This window comes from Pecten maximus, chromosome 9 (assembly GCF_902652985.1).
Source record: "Pecten maximus chromosome 9, xPecMax1.1, whole genome shotgun sequence".
Taxonomy (NCBI): domain Eukaryota; kingdom Metazoa; phylum Mollusca; class Bivalvia; order Pectinida; family Pectinidae; genus Pecten; species Pecten maximus.
Window position 1 is genome coordinate 38,040,610 of NC_047023.1, and position 25,877 is coordinate 38,066,486.

General features: G+C 35.5%; 1 protein-coding gene across 2 annotated transcripts; it reads left to right on the forward strand.

Moving 5' to 3' along the window:
• Positions 1 to 36: 36 nt before the first annotated feature.
• On the forward strand, positions 37 to 25,713 carry LOC117334364 (integrator complex subunit 3-like). Of its 2 annotated transcripts, XR_004534135.1 has the most exons (33): positions 37 to 559; positions 1,786 to 1,869; positions 2,123 to 2,206; positions 2,557 to 2,670; positions 2,908 to 2,992; positions 3,183 to 3,249; positions 3,727 to 3,868; positions 4,852 to 4,981; positions 5,362 to 5,459; positions 5,652 to 5,699; positions 6,788 to 6,931; positions 7,351 to 7,438; positions 8,023 to 8,102; positions 8,513 to 8,604; positions 9,044 to 9,135; positions 9,567 to 9,686; positions 10,763 to 10,895; positions 11,031 to 11,088; positions 11,638 to 11,741; positions 11,933 to 11,977; positions 12,346 to 12,465; positions 12,570 to 12,663; positions 12,992 to 13,051; positions 13,324 to 13,392; positions 13,826 to 13,901; positions 14,266 to 14,379; positions 14,785 to 14,833; positions 15,170 to 15,337; positions 17,488 to 17,585; positions 17,950 to 18,022; positions 18,330 to 18,519; positions 19,497 to 22,038; positions 22,201 to 25,713. XR_004534135.1 is itself a non-coding variant. In XM_033893944.1 (32 exons), exons 1-32 carry the CDS (start codon positions 482 to 484, stop codon positions 19,563 to 19,565), a joined length of 3,066 nt encoding a protein of 1,021 aa, XP_033749835.1. In that variant the 5' UTR covers positions 37 to 481; the 3' UTR covers positions 19,566 to 25,713. The 2 variants fall into 2 exon arrangements, 1 of the variants encoding a protein (XP_033749835.1); XM_033893944.1 differs by having other exon boundaries at positions 19,497 to 25,713.
• Positions 25,714 to 25,877: the final 164 nt, after the last annotated feature.

Here is a 25,877-nt window from a genome sequence, read left to right on the forward strand (position 1 = left end):
TAAAATAATGGTTTCTTTATTTAAAGTATTAAGGGCTAGCAAGGCAGCATTTGAATTAAAACATTCAATTTATATTACATCTTGAATAACTTGCTATTTTATTTCTTGTATCATAATCATGTCTCAGTTTACTTTAGCGACAACATTTGTCCTAATTACGGCCCCTGCATGCGGAGAGATTTTGCATAGAAGAAAAGCTTTGGTTTCTTCAAAATTGGCTAAATTATTGCCCCGCAATACAATTTAGGAACGTGATAGTCATACAAGGGATATTTTAAGCCATCAAGATGCTTTGTTGATTGTTGCCGTAATATTACAATACGTCAGTTTTATCACTAAAGAGTGTCAACATGGCGGTCCATTTAAACGTTTAGAGTTATTGCCCCTGATCCCATCGGAGAATGGGAATGGAGTTCAATGCATAGCGTTAGTTGAACAAAATGATTTCATTACCCATAGAGGATTTTACTCAAATGAAGATATGGAACAAACGACAAAGTTGACGCAATCCAAACTCGTAGCTACAACTGTTTTGGAGCCAAAGGATGAACTGAATGAGGTGAAATGTTATATAGCTCTACCACCATAAGATTTTGTTATGAAAATGTTGTTGTTTTTTTTCCTGTAGAGTAGATGTCACTTATATGGTTTCGTTCATAAACGATAGTAAGAATATAAAATATCCATAAATTTTCTTTTGTTATCCGGTAATAATCGGATGTGCACGTTATCTGCATCTGACTTCTGATAATGAGAATTAATATAAAGCATTTCCTTGTCCATAAATTCAGATATAATGAAATACTGTGTACTGCTAAAATTAAATGAAGACAACTTATATGTGAAGTTATAATTAGATATGAGATATATATTTGCATTCCAGTGATTTTCATTACACCGTAAAAGAAAGTGTCAACACTGACTTAAACCTTAAACATGTTTAGGAAACCACCAACTTGCAATTGTGTTAATACGTAGACTTCCCTATTACATGCCAATTGAGGTATAGCTTTGTTACTGAAAATAGCCAATATCACTTAAAACTTAACTTTGTAAAAAAAAAATGTCCAAGTCACATTTATTTCATCATGAAACACCTTAAAAAATAAAATAACAAATGTAAAAATAAAAATTATTTGCATGCTGGAAATTTATAAAGTACCAAAAATGGATGCAATTCTTCTGGTTGAGTAACATCAAATTTCTAAGAAGAAAACACTTTCCGTAAACACTTTCAGTAAAATTTACCTCATGGTAAATTAATGTGCCTTTCAATAATATGATGCAAAATTCACTGTTAGGCAATTTTAGCTATTTTTTAAAATTTTATATAGTACACATGTATAACAATACAATCCATAATCCAACTTGCATGTAATACACAAGTTTGCGGTTTTCCCCAACCTGTTAAAGGCAAGACAATACTCATTTTTGCTATAGCTAAAGGTCTGTTTGTTAAAGGTCACTTAATTGGTTCTTATGGACAGGTTCGATTAATTCCTTAAATAAGTTTTGTTTAACATTTTTTATGGTATTTCATGTTTTATATATAATGTGTGTAGCTTCCAAAAATGTGGATATGAAGATGTAAATGCTGAAGAAATTAGCTAGATTTGTTGGATGGCACTAACCTACACTGATAAACAATAGAAGCCGTATACGTACATGTAGGTTTACTGCAGTACTTCAGTTTCCTCCTCCTCCTCTTGACATTTTAAAATGAAATTTTTTTTTTCAAATCAATCTTATTATTTTTTGTTTATATTCATGAAATGTATTTTTCAGAGATTTGAGCAGTGTTACAATGTTGTTAACAATATCCGAAATGGAATGTCGGACAGAGAGGCAAATGATGCACTTAATTCATATGTAAGTATATGTATTAAATTAAACTAGTCCTTACTTAAATGCCATAAATTCAAAAATGATAAAACAATAGTTGAATGAATAAAAGATTTAAGAAGTTTTATTAAAGCCAAATTTTACACCAGATAATTTTAGCTCTCTACAAAAATGAATATATAAAAGTTATTGTAATTTATATATACAAGAATGCATGAAAATGATAGTTGATTTATTTTTAATACAACATCTTATTTATATATTTTGGTTGATTTTTCAGGTATCAAAAGGTCCATCTCAGCATGAGGAAGTACAACTGGGTTTGTTGTATGCAATCCTTACTGACCCTACAGCATGTTCCAAGGTGACTTTAATTTTAGGACTTACCATATGTATTCTCAAATAAGCCCTAATGATCAGGTTCATATCACTAAACTAGATCTCGCAAGAAACGGGGCAATCCTCATGCTGAAAATAGTTTCCAATGAAACTTATAATCATGTACTTCACATTACAAATATGGCTGTGAAATGTTTGGAAACTCAGATGACGTTTCTGTAATGTCAGGTTTGACAGAAAAATGATCTATGTATATCTATATATATCAATATATATGGGTTTTCTATCCACACTACGGTATTGAACAGTCGAAAAACATACAATGAAGTGCTGACTTGACTATACCTTTTACATTCAAATGATTATCCTTTTCAGAGTTATCGGGATATTACCTTAATCAGCAGAGATGCTATGTCCCTTGTCCTCAGACATACAAATCAATTAATATTTGAAAAATGGTTGAAACTTCTGGACAACACTAAGTTCCAGGTGAGTAAAAAAAATCAGATCTTAATTAGAGATTTTTCGAAATTTGAATGACTTCATTGTGAAAAATAAACAGTAAAGAAAATATAGGCATGGACAAATACTGTATATTACAAAAAAAAGACCCAATATTTTATAAAAATCTCTAGGTTTGATTTTTTTGCCTGTAAGTCGTATATATACATATCTAGCTATATATAGTTAGACTTTAGACTGTGTATTTTGATTGTTTAATATCAGGTGATCTGGTTAGTGAGGGCACTTGTGAAGAGTGCAGTGAATGGAACAGAAAGTGTTTGTCAAAGCCTGCTTCGACAGATAGCTGGTGAGTATCATGATACAGAAACTAGGGGCTTTTAAATACTTTTGAAAACAAAAGCTTACTTTTTATATAAGCACAAATTTTATGATTTAGAAATAAGTTAAGACATAAATATATTTAACTAAGTTTAAAATAATATTATATTGACATATTTGTAATAATTACAACCTGTTTGTTTTCATTATTTCTATAGGTGGGGATGTTTCTCAAAAGAATATATGGCTGACGGAGAATATGCTTGATGTATTTTCAGAAAATCGGTATGTATATAAGAATTTGAAGACTTTACTCTCTTGTAACAAAAATTTGCAGAAGCTATGGTGTTAATTACTTAGTTGCAGTTGTGCGATTTCATTTTGGGGAAAATGAGGTATTTCGAGTGTATTGAAAGAATAAGTGATTTTACAAAATAGGCAGTTTGTTTTCCAATGCATCTATATTTATACATATTTATGACATAAAAAGCTGCTTGCATACTGCTCTTTTGTTAACAAGTGAGTTATAAGGTAGGTTTTGGGGGAAAAAAGTACAAAATGTTGTAGTGAATTTTTAAGAAAGCTAAAAGTTACCATACTCGCAAAGTGGAACAAAATTAAATGAGCCATAAACAATATGCACAATTGTGGTAAAATTATAGTTTGAAATTGATGAAAAATTTCTATGAGGTAATAGAATCAAACAATGATTATTGCAGCAGGGATGAAGTATAATGACAATAATGTTTTTTATGTTATCAGACCATGGCTAGACAAATTCCCATCTCTCATAGCCACCGTGGTGTACACATATCTACGAGTAATTGAGGACCACAACGGACCATTGTTTGTCAATTTAAGACAGAGAGAAGTGGAACTCTGTATTGGTCTCCTGCGAGAAAAGGTAAAACCAGGAATAGAAAGAAGATCAAGATACACACAATTTATAATTAACATTACCTGGTAGTGACTTTAGTTTAAGCTCAGATGGCAGATTGCACCTGTATGATAGTACAGTATCTGTCTACCTTGTGTGTTGGTACAGTATCTGTCTGCCTTGTGTGTTGGTACAGTATCTGTCTACCTTGTGTGTTGGTACAGTATCTGACTACCTTGTGTGTTGGTACAGTATCTGTCTACCTTGTGTGTTGGTACAGTATCTGTCTACCTTGTGTGTTGGTACAGTATCTGTCTACCTTGTGTGTTGGTACAGTATCTGTCTACCTTGTGTTGGTACAGTATCTGTCTACCTTGTGTGCTGGTACAGTATCTGTCTACCTTGTGTGTTGGTACAGTATCTATCTACCTTGTGTGTTGGTACAGTATCTGTCTACCTTGTGTGTTGGTACAGTATCTGTCTACCTTGTGTTGGTACAGTATCTGTCTACCTTGTGTGTTGGTACAGTATCTGTCTACCTTGTGTGTTGGTAAAGTATCTGTCTACCTTGTGTGTTGGTACAGTATCTGTCTACCTTGTGTGTTGGTACAGTATCTGTCTACCTTGTGTTGGTACAGTATCTGTCTACCTTGTGTGTTGGTACAGTATCTGTCTACCTTGTGTGTTGGTACAGTATCTGTCTACCTTGTGTGTTGGTACAGTATCTGTCTACCATCACATCAGTTTTGCCATTCGCATAATGTAAAGAAGAACTTTATACTTCTTCCAATAAATTTTCAAATTAATGAATTTAACCACTGTCAAAGGCATGCTTCTTGTGGATGAATAGAAGAAATTCATGTAGCTTCTAAAAAATCATTAAGGCCATAAATTCTGATAAGTTTCCTGTAACTTGCTATGAGAAAAAATGAGAACAAAATCTGAAGAGACCTATAGGTACAGATGTATTTACTTTGTGGCTATGATGCTATTGTTAATTGATGTTACAGTGGACAGACTGTATTCACATTGGACGAGACCTTGTTAGGCTGCTACAAAATGTCGCCAGGATTTCAGATTTTGAGAAGTTATGGAAAGACATGGTACAAAACCCTTCAGCGATTCATGCACAGTTCACAGGTAGGAAAATTGATTAAAATGTATGTTCATGGTATGTTTAAAAAAGTTGTTATTTTGGACTGATTGAAAATTTGAATCAATTTTTGTGTGTTTTACTGATATTCTTTATTGCATCGATACTGAATATATCCAAGGTAAACTATTAGTTACAGTCTGCATTTCACTTCATTTGCACAATATTCATTTGGCTTCATTAGTCATTGCAAGCAACAAGATTAGACCCCTGAATCCTTAAACATGGGGATAATGGGTCCCTAGGGACTAGGGCAAGTCAAACCTAGCAGGTATTATCCACAGGTCCGTCATCACAGAGTTTGAATTTGTAGTTTGTCTTGGACACTATTAATCTTATTGATCATGTGGTTATTTGACCTTTTCAGGTGTTCAGCAGTTGATGTTAATGCGAACTTCACGAAAGTTTTTGATCAGTAGATTAACACCAGACATGGAGACCAAACTTGTATTTCTTGTCACAAAGGTAGGTCGACACATATGTTGCATTCATTTGTAATTTCAGTGGAACAGACGTACGATTGTTTTAACATCCCAATGAAATTGTATGTATAGCTGTTAAAACAAATTGTTTAACAGACCAACTTGATTTTATGTTCAGTGTTTTAAAAATCTAATTTTGACCTTATAAAACTATAACAAGAAATTTTCATTTCAGGTGAAATTTGGGCAGCATAAAAGATTCCAAGATTGGTTTCAAAGACAGGTGTGTATTGTTGCTTCAGATGTTATGGATATGCATATAAAAAAGTGAAGAGTATGTTTTCTATTGTCATGATGCTATACAGTAGAATAGTGAATACACTTTAAAGCCACATGCTGACGAAGAAACATATATCAATGTTTACATTTTGAGCTTTTTACAGTTTTCGAACTTGATACATACCTTACAGACTATCATGAATCAGAAACTGAAAGAAAATGTGTATTTATGAAAGTACACAGGGAATTCCCCAAAATAATAACTCTGGCTGCCGGACCAAGTTTCTCTGAAAATTAGTCCCACAATGCAACAGTCCATACAAAATGGCAGAACGCCGCAAGCGTGGAACTGCGAAAAAGCAGACAGAGTATGCCAAAAAAAAGACACAAAAGTGTGTGGAATCGGCAAAACTTGAGTATTTCCTTAGGAAAGGAAATTATTCATTGGAACTTAACGAAAGAAGAGAAAGTAATAGACTCAAATTCCGATTTTTCCAGAAGTCTATTGGATTGGTGGTTAGCTTTTGAACATTGCCAACTTCACCAATCTAAGATTTTAAACATTGCCAACTTCACCAATCTAAGATTTTATCGATGTTTTGTTGTATGCATATTGCTACATTTTAAAATTAAGTATTTAAATGTTAACTATGTTTGTTTATTTTGTTCAGTTACCTGGGTATTGCGTGAATATTCTGTTAATATGTTTAAATGAAAGCATTATTAGGCAAAGTTCACATATGCTCGATATGTAAACAATGGCCATATGTGTAGTTTATGTGCAGTGCACATTGTTATAGCCTCGTTTTCGGCTCCGTGACAAATCCCGCTATAAATATAAATGCGGCCAGTTATTTTTATACACTGATGTTTCAAGGACTCCACCGGTCAAGCGTCCAGGCAAGTGATCATTTTAATGTTGGGAGAGCGTGAATGAGCATCTTGGAATGCCATTAATACAAGTGTGCAACTAGAACTTTAGGTTGTTCGTGAGTATGTGGCTTTAACATTGTAGCACATTTGGTACGTTTTCCATTGTCATGAGGCTATACAGTTGAATAGTTAGGTACAGTGTTATGATCTTGTTTCCAGTATCTATCGACACCGGAGAGTCAGTCGTTAAGATGTGATCTGATTCGTTACATATGTGCTGTGTTTCACCCTCCAAATGAACTAATCTGCTCGGACATCATTCCACGCTGGGCAGTGATTGGCTGGCTACTGACCACATGTACGGTAAGTAGTTACCAAAGGTCCAGGTCTAATATAAGATGGTGAAATTGTGTATGTATGCTTTCTTTGAATTACTGGCTGAGTGGAAACAACTTGAAAAGAAGATGTTAGTTGGTATTTTGAATCTTATAAGAATTTGTCTTTACCTTTTTTGTCTCGTTGAAAATATACGAAGGTGAGGCTATATGATGTTACTTTTCCTCCATTCTTATTGTCATCATCAACTTTTTACTTTAAGGCTTTTTGTATATAGTTCTGTTGATCAAAACAAGAAAAACTTGTGTATATGTGTACACTGACAAATCAGGACTGGCAAGACATGTAATTATGCTTAATTCCTGCGATGACTTTTTATTATGATAGAATGACTTTATCAGCTACTTTACATTCTTACTAATGCATGGATATAATTGTTGCTACAGTCCAATGTTGCTGCCACCAATGCCAAGCTGGCTCTGTTTTACGACTGGCTGGTCTTTGATCCAGAGAAAGACAGCATTATGAATATAGGTGAGTTTAAGAGAACCTGTTACATAGGCGTGGGGATATGAATAACGCAAACATAATATGTGTATACTAAAAGGTAAAGGAGGACAATTTGTTTGAATTCTCAGACATTCCTTAAACCTTCTGTTACTACTGGTGAATTCCATCAGAGTGTGAAGAACTAGACCCTTTGTCAGTCTGAAATACTATACGTGTGGTGTTAATGTTACAGAGCCTGCTATCCTGGTAATGTTACTGTATGTGTGATGTTTATGTTACAGAGCCTGGTAATGTTACTGTATGTGTGATGTTTATATTACAGAGCCTGCTTTCCTGGTAATGTTACTGTATGTGTGATGTTTATGTTACAGAGCCTGCTATCCTGGTAATGTTACTATATGTGTGATGTTTATATTACAGAGCCTGCTATCTTGGTAATGTTACTGTATGTGTGATGTTTATGTTACAGAGCCTGCTATCCTGGTAATGTTACTATATGTGTGATGTTTATATTACAGAGCCTGGTAATGTTACTGTATGTGTGATGTTTATATTACAGAGCCTGCTTTCCTGGTAATGTTACTGTATGTGTGATGTTTATGTTACAGAGCCTGCTATCCTGGTAATGTTCCACTCCATCCGTCCCCACCCAGCCATCACAGCCACCTTGTTAGACTTTCTTTGTCGGGTAAGTATTTATCTCAACACTTCATCTGAAATTATAAAAATTAATGAGTGTATTCATTGAAAATCACCCACATTACACTGCGTGGTAATTCTGTAAATATTTGTGTATTACGATTTGCAAGTAAAGAATTACATACCACTTCTATAACACTACATGATTCAAAATTGTAGCAAATAATTTACATCATTTTTTAAGGTTTCCTTAAAACTGGATAATGAATGACACGTTGATAATATTTAATTGTTTCCATAACAACAGCAGTGATTTCAGAGTCTGTGTATTATCTCTAATTTATGACCAAATTGAAATGATTCTGTATGACACTCATAATGAACAAAAACTTAATATTAATGCTTGTAAGAATATCCATTTACAATGTAGTAACAAATATTGAAATATCTTACTTCCAGATAATGCCCCACTTCAGTTTACCATTAAAAGTTCACGTGAAACAGGGGATCTACACATCACTGAAGACCATTTTAGACAAAAGAGTTCTGCAGTAAGTATATATAGAACGTTTTCACAGATCAGATTAATGCCATATAAATCTTGGAGTGTACTTGTTCCTAGTGGATTTTCCAGGTCTGGTGTACACCGGTTTTGGGTTAAGAAACAAGTGTCATGGTGAAAGAATAAATAATCCAAGATGGACAACATTTCAGTTGCTGTTCATTGGATTTTTTAAAAAAAGTTTTTAAAATATATCTGTAATTTGTCACTGCAGTCCTAGTCAATCCAAGAAACAAGGAGATTTCCTATCTTATATCTTTTTCAAGGGAAGTAACTTCTGATATTTTATTAACGAAAAAATGTAGGTCGAAATCATTGTTATCAAATTGTCAGTATCCCATTTTTGATAAAATATATTTCATAACTTTAAACATAGCTGAATAATAGAAATTATATTAACTATTGAAACATGTTTCTTTCTTTGGCAGGTCTTTGTCTCCGTTGTTTGATAATCCAAAGTTAGATCGAGATTTACGAGCTTTAATCAGAGAAAACTTTTTGGAGTTTTGTTCACAAGAAGGTTGGTATACATCATATGTTTATTTCCAAAATCTTCAGTGTATATTGAGTTCTTTTTTGTTTTGTTTTGTTTTTTTCCCCTTATAATGCAAACAAATTTTGATCAGATGCAAACTTAATGCAAAATGAATCTCCTTAGATTCATGACAATTCCTGCATTTCATCTGATGGGCTGGGTTTATAAAAGACTTGAGGAATAACACCAATTATCACTATATTCAGGTATTTGTTTCTGAATAGTAAATGATGAAAAGCAAACACATTACAGTTGGGAGAAACATTTTATGTATGTTTTGTGTCCATTTTTCCTTCATTGCTGATGTTATGTGTTCTTTGATAGGATGTGTTATCATAATTCTTTGAAGTATTACAAAACATGTTAACTTCTTAACAAGCAGAAATACTGAGCCATGGTAATTTTTTGTTATCCAGTCAAAGAAGAGCCGCTTAACAACAAAGATGCGATTGAGATTGACAATGGTAACCATGTGGATAACAATCTGTCCGATGACCATGCTGCCTTCAGTGATGAGGACGATGATGTGCCGATAGGTATACTGAGAATTCATTATCAGATCTCAGTACATCCATGGAACTCTATACATCTCCCATACATTCCAATAAGTCTATTCATCCCCCATACATTCCAATAAGTCTATACATCTCCCATACATTCCAATAAGTCTATACATCTCCCATCCATTCCAATAAGTCTATACATCTCCCATCCATTCCAATAAGTCTATACATCTCCCATACATTCCAATAAGTCTATACATCCCCCATACATTCCAATAAGTCTATTCATCTCCCATCCATTCCAATAAGTCTATACATCTCCCATCCATTCCAATAAGTCTATACATCTCCCATACATTCCAATAAGTCTATTCATCTCCCATCCATTCCAATAAGTCTATACATCCCCCATACATTCCAATAAGTCTATACATCTCCCATACATTCCAATAAGTCTATACATCTCCCATCCATTCCAATAAGTCTATACGTCTCCCATACATTCCAATAAGTCTATACATCCCCCATACATTCCAATAAGTCTATACATCTCCCATCCATTCCAATAAGTCTATACATCTCCCATACATTCCAATAAGTCTATACATCTCCCATCCATTCCAATAAGTCTATACATCCCCCACATCTTTTACGCCTCACATTCCTTCATAGCTCCATACACCCTTGTCCAAACGTCCCCTTATTTTCATACATCCCTAGAAGTCTGTATCCTCACAGCTCCTCAAAGTCCATACATTTTTGTACATCCCCATATCTTCATACATCCCAGAAGTCTGTCTCCTCACAGCTCCTCAAAGTCCATACATCCCCATATCTTCATACATCCCAGAAGTCCGTCATCCTTGTAGCTCCATACATCCCTCATAGTTTTATGCATCCATTAAAATATTTTTCAAAATTTCTGAATTTTTTTATTCATAAGAGATTTAATTATAATAGAATTATCAGTGATTGTATGTAGTTTGGTTAAAACTGAAAATATGTATTTATGATAAGTGTATTTCATAGATCATAATGATAAAACAAAAACACTAGAGATACTTTGTCAGAACACATACAGTAAATAATTATGTCTTTGTTCCATACAGGGAAGTTAAAGCCACTGGAAACTAAGTTCCAGCCCATACAAGACACACGTTACCAACCCATGGATATCACTGACATCCTGCCACAGCTGGGCGGTGACCTACAAGACTTCACTGAACAGCTTCAAGCAGAGAAGTAAGGGCAGATAACTCTTTGTTGATATACAAAAAAATAAAGATGGTTGTGATTTTAGTTAAACTGTCAACAGTCTACTACAACTGTTTTTTTTATGAACTCTGTTGACATTGTAACCGTTCTTTGTTGTTGTAGGGACCCAGAAATCCAATGTGAGGTTATGGATAGGATTATGCAGACAGTGCTAAATGAAGTAAGTAATGCTTTCTTTTGATACATACATAGAAACATTTCAAATATATTTTATTGATTAAACAAAAATATTCAGCAACAGACTTTGTGGAGATCAACTCTTTCCACAGCGTCCAGCATACTTAATATTTGAGTATGCTGAGTACAATATTTACACACATTGTATTACAACTCATCCCATGACACTTGGGTAGATTGTTGCGAGAAAAATAATTAGACTGGATTGATATTTTCATGTTTTTACATGATTACATTATTGTAAATGATATACTTCAGTTTAAGAAAAACAAAAATGAAAACTTTGTAATATTACACATAAGAAACATTATCATATATATATCCATTGTGATTGTGTAACAACTCGTATGGCCGTGATTAACAGCTCACATGACAGTGTGTCTTCTGCTAAGCAAGAGCATCTTCGATTAATTATACTCATTGATGTGTTAATTTCCGTGGCAATCAGATACTCAGTGCTACTGATTAATGAGAATGAGATCTGCCCTCTGGTCAGCTGTAGATACAGTACTCTCTCCTTATCTGTTAACAGGATGAGTTTGATCAGGATACCGCCACTCCCCTGGCCACATGTCTTTGTGAGATTCTTAGCAGCAATTTCAGCACATCAATATTTCCTCAGGAAACCGATGAAGAGTAAGTTACTGACCTTTTGAATATTTCGAAAGTATGGAAACTTTTGTGAGTTTTGGTGTTATTGTCCTGGAAGAGAGGAAATTTCGCATATGCGTGAATATTGTGATACAGATGATACAATGCAGAGTGGATTTGAATGAAATTCTGTTAAATATAACCATGAATCATACCATTAACTTTTTGTATTGCAGGTCTTTAGAAGATTCAGTAGGTTCACCTTTGTTTGTAATGTTTAGGTAAGTCTCAGTTTGTGATCAGTTTGTGTGAACCATTGTGCTGTCATAGTGTACGCATACACCAGTAGACGGGGAAACATTTTGTGTGACCTTGAATACTTAAAAAAAATGTCTTTGATCAACAATCATTTGAGACCTGTATCAACCATATTAAACATTCCCTTCATTATGATATATTCATATCTTGATTAACTTTCTTCTCTAGAATTTTTCCTAGTGTTTATTGTTGTCACTTAACCATTGTGAGTATAACCATACCACATGGTTTATCTTTAAAAACTTCCATAAACCCATCCTCATCACCAATCAATCTTTTTTCCTCTTAAAGATAATGATGTTTATCTTTGATACACTTTTTTGTCTTACAGATTTTTATGTACTCTATCAGAAGAGGACCCCAGTCGACAGCCTGTTTTACAATTGCTTGGTGAAATGTACAGTAAACAGCCACGGATAGGCTACCACCTACTGTACTTTGTTAAAGTTGGGTAGGTATCTCCCAGGGTGAAATTTTCTCTCTTATTTAAGGAATGAAATGCATCACTCTGCTCAAAACTAAGTGTCATACTCACTGAATATTTTTCTGTTACAGAAAAGTTAATGATGAAAAAATGTGCTCATACAAAGATTTCTGTAAGAGTCTGGACAACAAAGATCTGGAGTCGTGTCTCATGTCTGACTTGAAGGTAGTACTGTCCACAAGTATATAGCATGTTGTAAATGAACCTTGGAATTTTAATGCTAACACAACAGTATGATTTATTACATAAAATTATCATGTGAATATTCTTACAAACAGAAAAAGTAAAGTGAAATCAATTTGTGAATTTCAATTACAGTTCTATGCCAATAACCAACCCGTTTTCCAAAATTATCACAGTTTTTGAAAGAAGATTATTTTTCATTTTATTTATTCTAAGTTATGATCACAATTTGCATTTTGTCTCTAATGTCTTTTAATATGTGGAATTGATTTATTTCTTCACTGAGTAATACAAATCTGTCTTGTTTCAGCTGGCACAAGAGGATGATATCCGACTGTTCACCTTCATAATGCCAGATATCTATACAAATGTAAGACTTTACTAACATACATTTAGTTCTGAATGATCATGGTGTTATTTTGTTAAGTTGTTGCAATTTTTACTTATTATTTATTTGAATTAATGTTATTATTTCACTATTGTGCAGTGATAGCAACAGATTTTCAATATTGATTCTCTAATTACTCTTTCAAGTTTAGTATTGAAATAAAAAGATATGGAAATATAAATCCAAATCTTTGAAAAGTAATCCGTGATATAGTGTGTGATAAAAGAATTGGTAAAATCTATTTTACATTTCAGTTTCCAAGGATAGCGATTGGAAACTCAGAATTGCTGAATATGATAGTTTCTGCTATTGATGGGACACAGGTAAGAGTTGGCCTTCCCTCTTATTACATGACTGTGTAAATTCAAGCAATCACAAAACTCTCAGACTTCATTTAGACATTCACAAATCCACAAGAATATAACATGTATAGAATTTGTTTAATTTAATAACCCAAATACTATGCTTACCATTCAGTTTCAACAATAAGAATTGAGTATGTATACAGTATACCTCAAATACTTTCTTTTAATTGCTCAACTGGTTTCAAGATAAGGGTTTTTATTGGTCTTATTAACAGTCAGGTTATTTAAGGACGTGCCGGGTTTTAGAGGTGGAGGAAAGCTTGAGTACCTAGAGATAAGGAGGTTTGACTGTACCTGTAACTTTTGTTTATTATGTTTATCATGATATTAGACTTGTTTCACTGACACTTCTATATTAATTCTTTATATTATCTTTTTCTTTTTCTTCCAGCTTCAAGATCTTATTTGTCAAATTCTCCAGGGGCACCTAGTTATGTTCAGGAAGGATTCCTTTTTGTCTGTTTTGAGTAAGTAGTAGTCTAGCCTATAATCAGACAATATAAAAACGAAAACACTAACGAGAGATATCAAGTGTGATGCCTGTATAGTGGATAGATTTGGTTTCTTGTGTCCCTAATGCAAAACTCAGAGTTTGATGGAGAGACAGTGTGGTGAAGACAGTGATATGACAAGACAGTGGGATGGAGACAGTGAGAGCCTGAATGATTGACATTCAACAAAACATAGAAGGAGATATGGAAAAGGGGAGAGAGTCTGAATAATTGACTTTAATGAAAACTTAATACCAAGATATCTTAAATAACTATTTTCAATCAGTTAACATTTCCTTTTATAGTAAGTTGGGTTTAAAACTTTGAGTTGTACTTACAGATGCCAGCCTGGATTGGGAGACCTTGGAGCAGTATTTCCTGTGGCAGCTCATCACCGCCCATAACATCCCTGTGGAGTATATCATGCCAATACTGCCAAAACTGGACTTTATGAGTACATATCTCCTTGTAATTTAACAACTGTGTAGACTATAGTTTGTATGTTTATATACCCTCTATATAGTCTCCTGATATCTCCAAATATAACACCATTGGTGGTCTATAATACTGTTGTATACCCTCTATATATAGTCTCTTGATATCTCCATACATAACACCATTGGTGGTCTATGATACTGTCAGTTTTACCCTATGCTGCCTCATACTTAGTTAATACATGCATTAAGATGTTGAATCTCCTCGTCTGTAGCATTAAATACATGTTCTACATCCTGGTATTCCCAAAACTCTGTACAATTTATGTTGGAATGTCTTTGTTTAGATGATGTTATACACACACCCTTGTATCAATGCTATTGTGAGATTATGTCTTAATGAACAACCGATTTTTTAATTGCAGGTCATGCAGAAGCAATGTCCAGTATGTTGGTGCTGTTGAAGATGGAAGGGTAATTATGAGTTAAGCATAAAATCATAACAGAAATCCAGACAGATTTTGTGGTTAAGAAATTCTCTATTTGGTATAAAAAGACTGTTGCTTAATAGAGAGTGAGTTGGTTAAAATATGCACCAAAACCTAGAACTCTTAGAATAATTCCTTTTTACATGTATTATAGAGTGTGGATCTGTTTGACTGACATGACTTCTTTCACTTTGAAACGGATCCCGAAGACTCAAAGATAAAAAAAAACTTGAAAAGTATACTGAAATCTTACAAAAAATTCACAGGAAAAAATCCTTTGCTCTATATATTGACATCTGATAATGACTTCCATGTATTGCAGTCCGTCAGCAGATTTACTTAGACCAGTCCTTTGCCGCGACTGTAAAAAGCATGACTTTTTCACAGTATCAATACTTAAATACTGGGCCCAAGAGTTTGAGGACAAGTTGGCTGATCTCATCTTGTCTCAAGTGAACAAACTAAGCAGCACCCCAAAAAAGAGACAGCGGTAAGTGATCCGAGATTAAACAGTGTTTTCCCTGAAATTTTCAAAATAAACTTCATTAACCTGGAAAATCCCATCCACTTTCTTCATATACCGTATTTGACCTAATAAGGACGCCCCTACCTTTTTCCAAGGAAATAAATCTTTGACTAAGTGTCAAAATGGTGTTCAAAAGTAATAATTCATGTGAAATATTTTGCTACTTTATGTGTTCAATTTTCTTCAGCAAATTAAGTAACTGGAACACAAGTTTTCGCCACATTTTGTCTATTCCTACAGATGACATGTCATGCAGTGCAAAGAGCACCTGAAACTAAACACACATACAAATAATAAGTTACCATCTTTATTTGAAGATAACTTTTGTTCAGAGCAGAAAACTAGTAAAAGACATTGTAAATCAATTATTAGGTCAAAGAAAACGATGTCTGATATGATCTTGGAAATCACCTGTGTCTATAAATAGAACACAAAAGAGTTCCATTTGAACATAAATGGAGGAACACACACTCTCTGGTCTAAAGATCAGCTGGCATGGTTTTACAAGTTTACAGGAATATTCAAGTGATGTTTAAGATTAATATATATGATAATGAATAGATATCTTCACCTGGAATATTTTTATGACTGAATATTTTACCATTTCCACAGCCTTGGGTATTCTGCTATAAGGTATAGTCTGTTTCATAAAACTTCAGAATAACTAATCTTAATAAGGGCACCACCACTGTCAATTACCCGCGCCCTGTGCCCTTATTAGGTCAAATACGGTATCTCTCATAATATTCAGGACTAAGAATTATCCCTGAAGATCAGGAATTTTCTGTCCCCTCCTGTAATTAAAACTTCTGAGTTAAAATTCTGAAAGTACTGTGGAACTTTTCTAAACCAATCATATACAGGACATAAATATTTTGTTGATTTAGAGAGGGGTCAATTTGGAGAAGTTTGACCAGTCAAGATCTGGGGATTATACTGATTGGATGACGTTTTCAATCTTTAGAGCAGTGTTAAAATATTGTGGAAGTTAGAATGAATTCATACAATGCAGAATCTATACGAGATACCTACATGTAACTAAATTAGTTCTGATAAGGATTTCAAATGTATGGCAGATATCAGTTTACTTATTATTTCATGAAGATGTAGCTGCACACTGAGCGAGGCCGCGGTGGCCGAGTGGTTAAGGTGTCCCGACACTTTATCACTAGCCCTCCACCTCTGGGTTGCGAGTTTGAAAAATAAGTGGGGCAGATATCATGTACTGACTGTAGGCCGGTGGTTTTTCACCAGGTACTCTGGCTTTCCTCCTCCTCCAAAACTTGGCCTTAACGTCCTTAGATGACCCTGGCTGTTAATAGGACGTTAAACAAGCCTAACCAAAAGCATACTGTGCATTTAAATGAAATAAGAACAAGACAAGTTGATACCGGCCTTATAAAATAAAGCCTGACCTACTGTTTGCATTATCATCATGTATGAATTTACTCCCGCTGCAAAAATAGCCCATTCAGGACCCCATCCAAATCAGATGTGAAGTCAAGATTGTGTAGCTCTGCTTAATTCCTCACTGTAAACGGACCTTACTGCTTCAATGATGTGTGGGGATTGGGCATGGTTTCATCTAGATTTTGATTAAATAAGTACACAATTAAATCATAATACCCCTTTAAGTGGTAGGTGTTAAGTGCCACTTTACTTACTATACGAATATGTCCTAAGACAAAGCTTGCGACCAACAATTTGGTCTGGAGCATTACTGGGCAAAGGAGATTTAATTTTGTATAAAATAATGGATGTGGCACTCTTGGGGCGGAAGAAAAGGGGGCCAATAGGGGAAATATAGCTATAGAAAACTTAAAAAATAAAAATCCTTTTTCTTTTTTAAGAATGACAGGAATTAGTCCACCTGTAGTTTGAACAATTGTTAGGACAGGCAGTTTAAAAGTAGGAAAATATTTGCAATATAACTTAAATGAGAGTATTTTACTGCAATTACTGAAATATCCAAGTGAGCGATACAGGCCCTCTGGGCCTCTTGTTTGAATGCAGTCAAGTTTATGAAATTGATTTGAAGTTTAGGCCCTTCATAGATATTTAAATAAATGTCTATTTTGTGTGTGAAGTAATGAAAATATATTTCACATTCTCAGGACTGGGTCAACAGCATCTTCGAAGAAAGAGAATGCCAGTGTAGAACAAGTACTGTCACATCTAGATCACATGCGACAGGTGTGTCGTAACATATCGTGTAAGTAAAAACCTCTCATTTCGACCACTGATGACAGATGAGTTATATCATATTTTGTAAGGAAACTGTCACATCTAGACCAAATGTGACAAGTGTGTCATAACATATTGTACAAGTTAACTGTCGCATCACGATCACGCGTGACAGGTGTGTTATTAAATATTGTGTAAATGCGCTCCCTTACTAATCAAAGATGCAGTACTGTTAATTTTATTATCATAATTGACATCATAGATTGAAAGGGGGAGGGGGAATCAAAGCATTTTTCAATCTTTAAGTCTCATTCATTGTACAAATATAGTTACATCATCTAACTGCATTTTCTTGATAAAAGTAATTCTCTGATGCCTTATGTTTGTTTCAGTTTTGAACAATGAAAATATCCAGCAAGCTTTACAGCAAATACAGCAGTCTGCTAGTGAATCTCTAAAGACAAGGTAAACTACATTTGATTCAGTGTGAACAAATGTTCTGATAGTTGGGGAAAGCTTACTTAGAGGTAGATGATCTCAAATATGCCAACGACCTATTTTTTCTTCCAATTTCTATTATTATACTGCATCCTAAGATTTGATTTAAAATTTGTGATTGTTGCACATTAGATATTGTAATTTTTTAAACCATGTATTCTCTTTATTACTAATTATAATATTATCATTTATTTACTTGCTACCCACATCTGTACCTCCAGACTGGAATCGGGAAATAATTAGAAACCCTTATGTACATGTTTTACTACTCTAGGTATGGTGACCTCCTAGCCCTAGCAGAGGACATTGAGGATGTAAGGACGACACGTGTGTTACGAGGACTTCCTGTTAGGAAAGCTGCTAGTGCTAGTGCTGCCATGGGTATAGACAATCGACTTGTTCGCATCAGCAAATCAAAAAAACAAGTTCAGGATTATAGTGATAGTGCTACAGAAAGCAGTGAGGTAGGTTTGGAAGAGAGAGCTACTCACAATGGTAAATCATGGAAATATAGAAAATGTTTTAAGTCACTCAAAGTCTGTTGTGCATAAACAATTTACATTTCCGACGACCTCTCAATAATAAGAGGCCCAGTGTCATGATATTGGGCCAATAGCATGCTGGCACGAAGGGCTACAATATTTGTTCCAATCAATGACCTTGACCTACTTTCAAAGTCACAGATGTCAAATATGTTGAATCTTTAAACAAATTATTCTTATTAAATAAAAGGCCAAGCCTGATGATTTTGAGCCAGTAGCATACTGCGATGATGGGCTACCAATGTTGAACAAATGAATGACCTTGACCTACTTTCACGGTCACATGGGTCAAACATGTTAAAATCTTAAATAAGTTCCTCTCATTAACCTAGGGGCTGATAACCATGTTAACAAAGATGTTCAAATGAACTGCTTTGGTGTACTATCAAGGTTACAGAGGTCAAATGTGTTAAAGTATTTAAATGACTTCTCAATAACCAAGAGGCCCAGGGTCAAGATATTCGAACAGTGACATGCTCTGATAACAGGTGGAGAAGTTTATTTCAATGAACTTGAGACCTACCTCAAGGTCTCACTGGTCAGATATGTTAAATTCTTATTTAATTTCATATGCCCATTAAATGTGATATTGTGGTATACCCTGTGGCATCGTTGTGCCCAGGAAAGAATAAAACCTCAAATGATAGATATACTGAAGGTAAAATTGAGAGGGAAAATTGCAGCCCATTAGCCCATTACATAATTCAATTTCCAAGAAAAGAACATGATTTTGCTTTTAACTTTTGGTAAAACCAAGAAAATTTGAACTGTGGAACTATCATCACATTATGTGTTTAAATGATTGACCAGAAAGTGGTAGAATTGATGGTAATAGCAGTGAGGAGAGGAACAGTTCTATTTTGTTTTTATATATGATATTTTTCCTATCTTTCCCCCAGGATGAGGAAATAAAACCAAGAGCAAAGAAAAGAAAGAAAGCGATTCCTGTGGACGATGACAGTGAATAGTGGGCAGGACCCCAACTTGTGATATCAGTGCCTCTGGTATAAGGAATGGACATTTAATGATAGTGTTGTAAAGATCTCTACTCCTGAAAAGTAGGGTTGGGATGGTATCTCCGTGGCATTTATTTCCGAATCAACCATTCTCGTTCTCATCTCTAGATCAAAACTTGACATGGTCATTTCACTGGTATCTTAGTCTGACAAGGTTCAGTGTAGGAAGTGATTAAAGATGGTAAGGTGCATGTCATTATTGTTTCAGCAGTAGCAAGACAAGACAGTATCCAGACTATACACCATCCAGTCACACAGTATCCAGACTAGACACAAGACAGTCACATACAGTATCCAGACTAGACACAAGACAATCACATACAGTATCCAGACTAGACACAAGACAGTCACATACAGTATCCAGACTAGACACAAGACAGTCACATACAGTATCTAGACTAGACACAAGACAGTCACATACAGTATCTAGACTAGACACAAGACAGTCACATACAGTATCCAGACTAGACACAAGACAGTCACACAGTATCCAGACTAGACACAAGACAGTCACATACAGTATCCAGACTAGACACAAGACAGTTACACAGTATCAAGACTAGACACAAGACAGCCACATAGTATCCTGACTAGACACCAGACAGTCACATACATTATCTAGACTAGACACCAGACAGTCACATACAGTATCCAGACTAGACACAAGACAGTCACATACAGTATCCAGACTAGACACCAGACAGTCACATACAGTATCCAGACTAGACACCAGACAGTCACATACAGTATCCAGACTAGACACCAGACAGTCACATACAGTATCCAGACTAGACACAAGACAGTCACATACAGTATCTAGACTAGACACAAGACAGTCACACAGTATCCAGACTAGACACAACAGTCACATACAGTATCCAGACTAGACACAAGACAGTCACACAGTATCCAGACTAGACACAAGACAGTCACATACAGTATCCAGACTAGACACCAGACAGTCACATACAGTATCCAGACTAGACACCAGACAGTCACATACAGTATCCAGACTAGACACCAGACAGTCACATACAGTATCCAGACTAGACACCAGACAGTCACATACAGTATCCAGACTAGACACCAGACAGTCACATACAGTATCCAGACTAGACACAAGACAGTCATACAGTATCTAGACTAGACACAACAGTCACACACAGTATCTAGACTAGACACAAGACAATCACATACAGTATCCAGACTAGACACAACAGTCGCACAGTATCCAGACTAGACACAAGACAGTCACATACAGTATCTAGACTAGACACAAGACAGTCACATACAGTATCTAGACTAGACACAAGACAATCACATACAGTATCCAGACTAGACACAAGACAGTCACATACAGTATCCAGACTAGACACAAGACAGTCACACAGTATCAAGACTAGACACAAGACAGTCACACAGTATCAAGACTAGACACAAGATAGTCACATACAGTATCCAGACTAGACACAAGACAGTCACATACAGTATCTAGACTAGACACAAGACAGTCACATACAGTATCCAGACTAGACACAAGACAGTCACACAGTATCAAGACTAGACACAAGACAGTCACACAGTATCAAGACTAGACACAAGATAGTCACATAGTATCCAGACTAGACACAACAGTCACATACAGTATCTAGACTAGACACAAGACAGTCACACAGTATCCAGACTAGACACAAGACAGTCACACAGTATCCAGACTAGACACAAGACAGTCACACAGTATCCAGACTAGACACAAGACAGTCACATAGTATTCAGACTAGACACAAGACAGTCACACAACGTATCCAGACTAGACAACAGACAGACACATACTGTCGTGCTGGTAAGGAAAACTTCTTTGACATGAGCTGTGACTGACATTCCTGTCTCATTGTTGACATGTAACAGGTGCAATATTTAGATAGACTATAGGATGTCGCATGATCTTAATATCAAGCCAGTGATTGGCCCAACTAGTGCTATCTTTGTCTAGGTATCATGGGATATCAAGCCAGGGATTGGCCCAACTACTACCATCTTTGTCTAGGTATCATGGGATATCAAGCCAGGGATTGGTCCAACTACTGCCATCTTTGTCTAGGTATCATGGAATATCAAGCCAGGGATTGGCCCAACTACTACCATCTTTGTCTAGGTATCATGGGATATCAAGCCAGGGATTGGCCCAACTACTGCCATCTTTGTCTAGGTATTATGGGATATCAAGCCAGGGATTGGGCCAACTACTGCCATCTTTGTCTAGGTATTATGGGATATCAAGCCAGAGATTGGTCCAACTACTGCCATCTTTGTCTAGGTATCTTGGGATATCAAGCCAGAGATTGGTCCAACTACTGCCATCTTTGTCTAGGTATTATGGAATATCAAGCCAGGGATTGGTCCAACTACTGCCATCTTTGTCTAGGTATCATGGGATATCAAGCTAGAGATTGGTCCAACTACTGCCATCTTTGTCTAGGTGTCATGGGATATCAAGCCAGAGATTGGTCCAACTACTGCCATCTTTGTCTAGGTATTATGGAATATCAAGCCAGGGATTGGTCCAACTACTGCCATCTTTGTCTAGGTTTCATGGGATATTAAGTCAGGGATTGGTCCAACTACTGCCATCTTTGTCTAGGTATCATGGGATATCGAGCCAGGGATTGGTCCAACTACTGCCATGTTTGTCTAGGTTTCATGGAATATCAAGCCAGGGATTGGTCCAACTACTGCCATCTTTGTCTAGGTATCATGGGATATCAAGCCAGAGATTGGTCCAACTACTGTTATCTTTGTCTAGGTATCATGGGATATTAAGCCAGGGATTGGCCCAACTACTGCCATCTTTGTCTAGGTATCATGAGCAAGCTTGATCTAGAGTGTTAGTATGAGTGCTGGCGATGGTTGTTATCGGAAACATGCTGCTTTATTAGGAAATGCCATGGTTGTTCATTGCTTGTGACAATGCCACAGAATTCAGTGTGGAAAAAAAGACAAGAAATTCCTTGCTGGATTTCATTCAGGAAGAACAAATATCTTGTGATTCTACCAAAAACATATACAGGACCTGGATCAATTTTCCGTGGATAGTATTGTCAGTCATGGGAGCTGTGTGTTTGATCTGGGATCTTTTACCTTAGAACACATACACATACAGTTCCTGTATTGTGTGACCTGGGAATATAACCTTAGACATATGTTTCACCTGGTCATGTGTTACCTGATGAAACTTTAAATGTGACCCGTTACATGGGGTTGTCTGTTGACCAAATATCTGTTTAGATTTAAGTGAAGGTGTACAACTGTATGGTTTTATATGTTAACTCACCTGGACAGCAGCAACACTACAAACGTTACACAGAGGCAGCATTGCACACATTTAAACCTATTCAATATTTTAATGTTTTCATAATGCTATATCCATTTAGGTATAAATATCTTTGTCCAAAGGGCTAAGTTCTACTCTGCCAGCAGGAAGTGTCCATTTGTCAACTCAATCTTTAAAAATCAAACAATAAATTATTCTGAAATGAGAGACAATATATTTCCAGGTTACTTTGAATCAGTATTGTTTATCATATTAGTTCCCAGAACTCTTTTCAAATTGACCAAAACAAAGCATTACTGTTCCTGCTTATGTAGTGGAAATCTGCAAATTCAAAGAATTTTTATTAAACAACAGTATGCTGGATTTTTCTTTTTTTATTATTATTATTATTATTTTTTCTTTTTTTTCTGAACAGGTCATGTTATATTTTGATTATCATGAGAAATCAACACAGGACCATTTGGCATCTTGTATCTGTATTTGTGAAGTATACATGTTTTGGTGATAGAAACAAAAGTTTTGTTATCTAACATGTAGAAATTAATTTTATGAATACTTTAGAGACCTGTATTGTCATACTTTGATTTTACTGTTTACTGAAGTAGGTTCAGAAGTTTTCCATGTCACTATTAAAGTATTTTGAAATAATATGTTGAATCTCTCTTGATGGAAAAGTTCTATTTAAAATTACTATGAGTAATAAAAGCAAGATTTGTTTTGCATTCAGTGTATGTTTAAGATGTTCAGGTAAAAAAAAAATCAAAAATGTGTTAAAGAAATCCCAGGATTCTTGCTACAGATGGGTTTAGTATACAGTGCTATTTGATAAGTATACTGTTGATTATAAAACACAAGTGTCAGTCGGCCAGGTGTGTGACAGTTGTGTGTACACCTACAGATTACTTACCACGTGTAAAAAATTGTGTATATGTGATGAAGTCATGTACACACAAAATTACCAGTTATATATATATATACAAGGACGAGTGATATAGTATGTGTGTGAATCTGGTAAGTGGAGTTTTTATATTGTTAACAGATCAAAAGAAAAAATCATTGAATATTTTCATTTTACTGAACAAAAATATCCTGGTGGTCGCGATCATGTTTCATTTATTTGATGTAGACAGACATCTCATATCACTTGTTTGATGTAGACAGATGTCACGCATCACTTATTTGATGTAGACAGATGTCACACATCACTTGTTTGATGTAGACAAATGTCACACATCACTTGTTTGGTGTGGACAGATGTCACACATCACTTGTTTGGTGTGGACAGATGTCACACATCACTTGTTTGATGTAGACACGTCACACATCACTTGTTTGGTGTAGACAGATGTCACACATCACTTGTTTGATGTGTTAGTCGTCACACATCACTTGTTTGATGTGTTAGTCGTCACACATCACTTGTTTGATGTGTTAGTCGTCACACATCACTTGTTTGATGTGTTAGTCGTCACACATCACTTGTTTGATGTGTTAGTCGTCACACATCACTTGTTTGATGTAGACACGTCACACATCACTTGTTTGATGTAGACACGTCACACATCACTTGTTTGATGTAGACACGTCACACATCACTTGTTTGGTGTGGACAGATGTCACACATCACTTGTTTGGTGTGGACAGACGTCACACATCACTTATTTGATGTAGAAAGATGTCACACATCACTGGTTTGATGTAGACAGATGTCACACATCATTTGTTTGTTGTGGACAGATGTCACACATCACTGGTTTGATGTAGACAGACGTCACACATCACTTGTTTGATGTAGAAAGATGTCACACATCACTTGTTTGATGTAGACATATGTCACACATCATTTGTTTGTTGTGGACAGATGTCACACATCACTGGTTTGATGTAGACAGACGTCACACATCACTTGTTTGATGTGGACAGATGCCACATATCACTTGTTTGATGTAGACAGATGTCACACATCACTTGTTGGGTGTAGACAGATGTCACACATCACTTGTTTGATGTGGACAGATGTCACACATCACTTGTTGGGTGTAGACAGATGTCACACATCAATTGTTGGGTGTAGACAGATGTCACACATCACTTGTTTGATGTAGACAGACGTCACACATCAATTGTTGGGTGTAGACAGATGTCACACATCACTTTTTTGATGTAGACACGTCACACATCACTTGTTTGATGTAGACAGATGTCACACATCACTTGTTTGATGTGGACAGATGTCACACATCACTTATTTGATGTAGACAAATGTCACACATCACTTGTTTGATGTAGACAGACGTCACACATCAATTGTTGCGTGTAGACAGATGTCACACATCACTTGTTTGATGTAGACAGATGTCACACATCACTTATTTGATGTAGACAAATGTCACACATCACTTGTTTGATGTAGACAGACGTCACACATCAATTGTTGCGTGTAGACAGATGTCACACATCACTTGTTTGATGTAGACACGTCACACATCACTTGTTTGATGTAGACAAATGTCACACATCACTGGTTTGATGTAGACAGATGTCACACATCACTTGTTTGATATAGACAAATGTCACACATCACTTGTTTGATGTAGACATGTCACACATCACTTGTTTGATGTGTTAGTCGTCACACATCACTTGTTTTGATGCAGACATCAATCGTGAGAGTGGCCGCACACGTTTGGTATCAGTCCTGTGTTAACCATCATTTGTTACTTCATCTTTACATGCAATAAATTGTATGATTATACCATTGTAAATGTATACAGGGTTACTCTTATTTTTGTTATTAACAAGTTAAACCTTTTTATGTAAATGTTTGGAATGTTTTGTGCTGGCACATGCATTTGTAACAAACTGAAACTCTTCATAAAATACATGATATCATATTATGTTATACATGTATTTAAGCCAAATATATTATTATA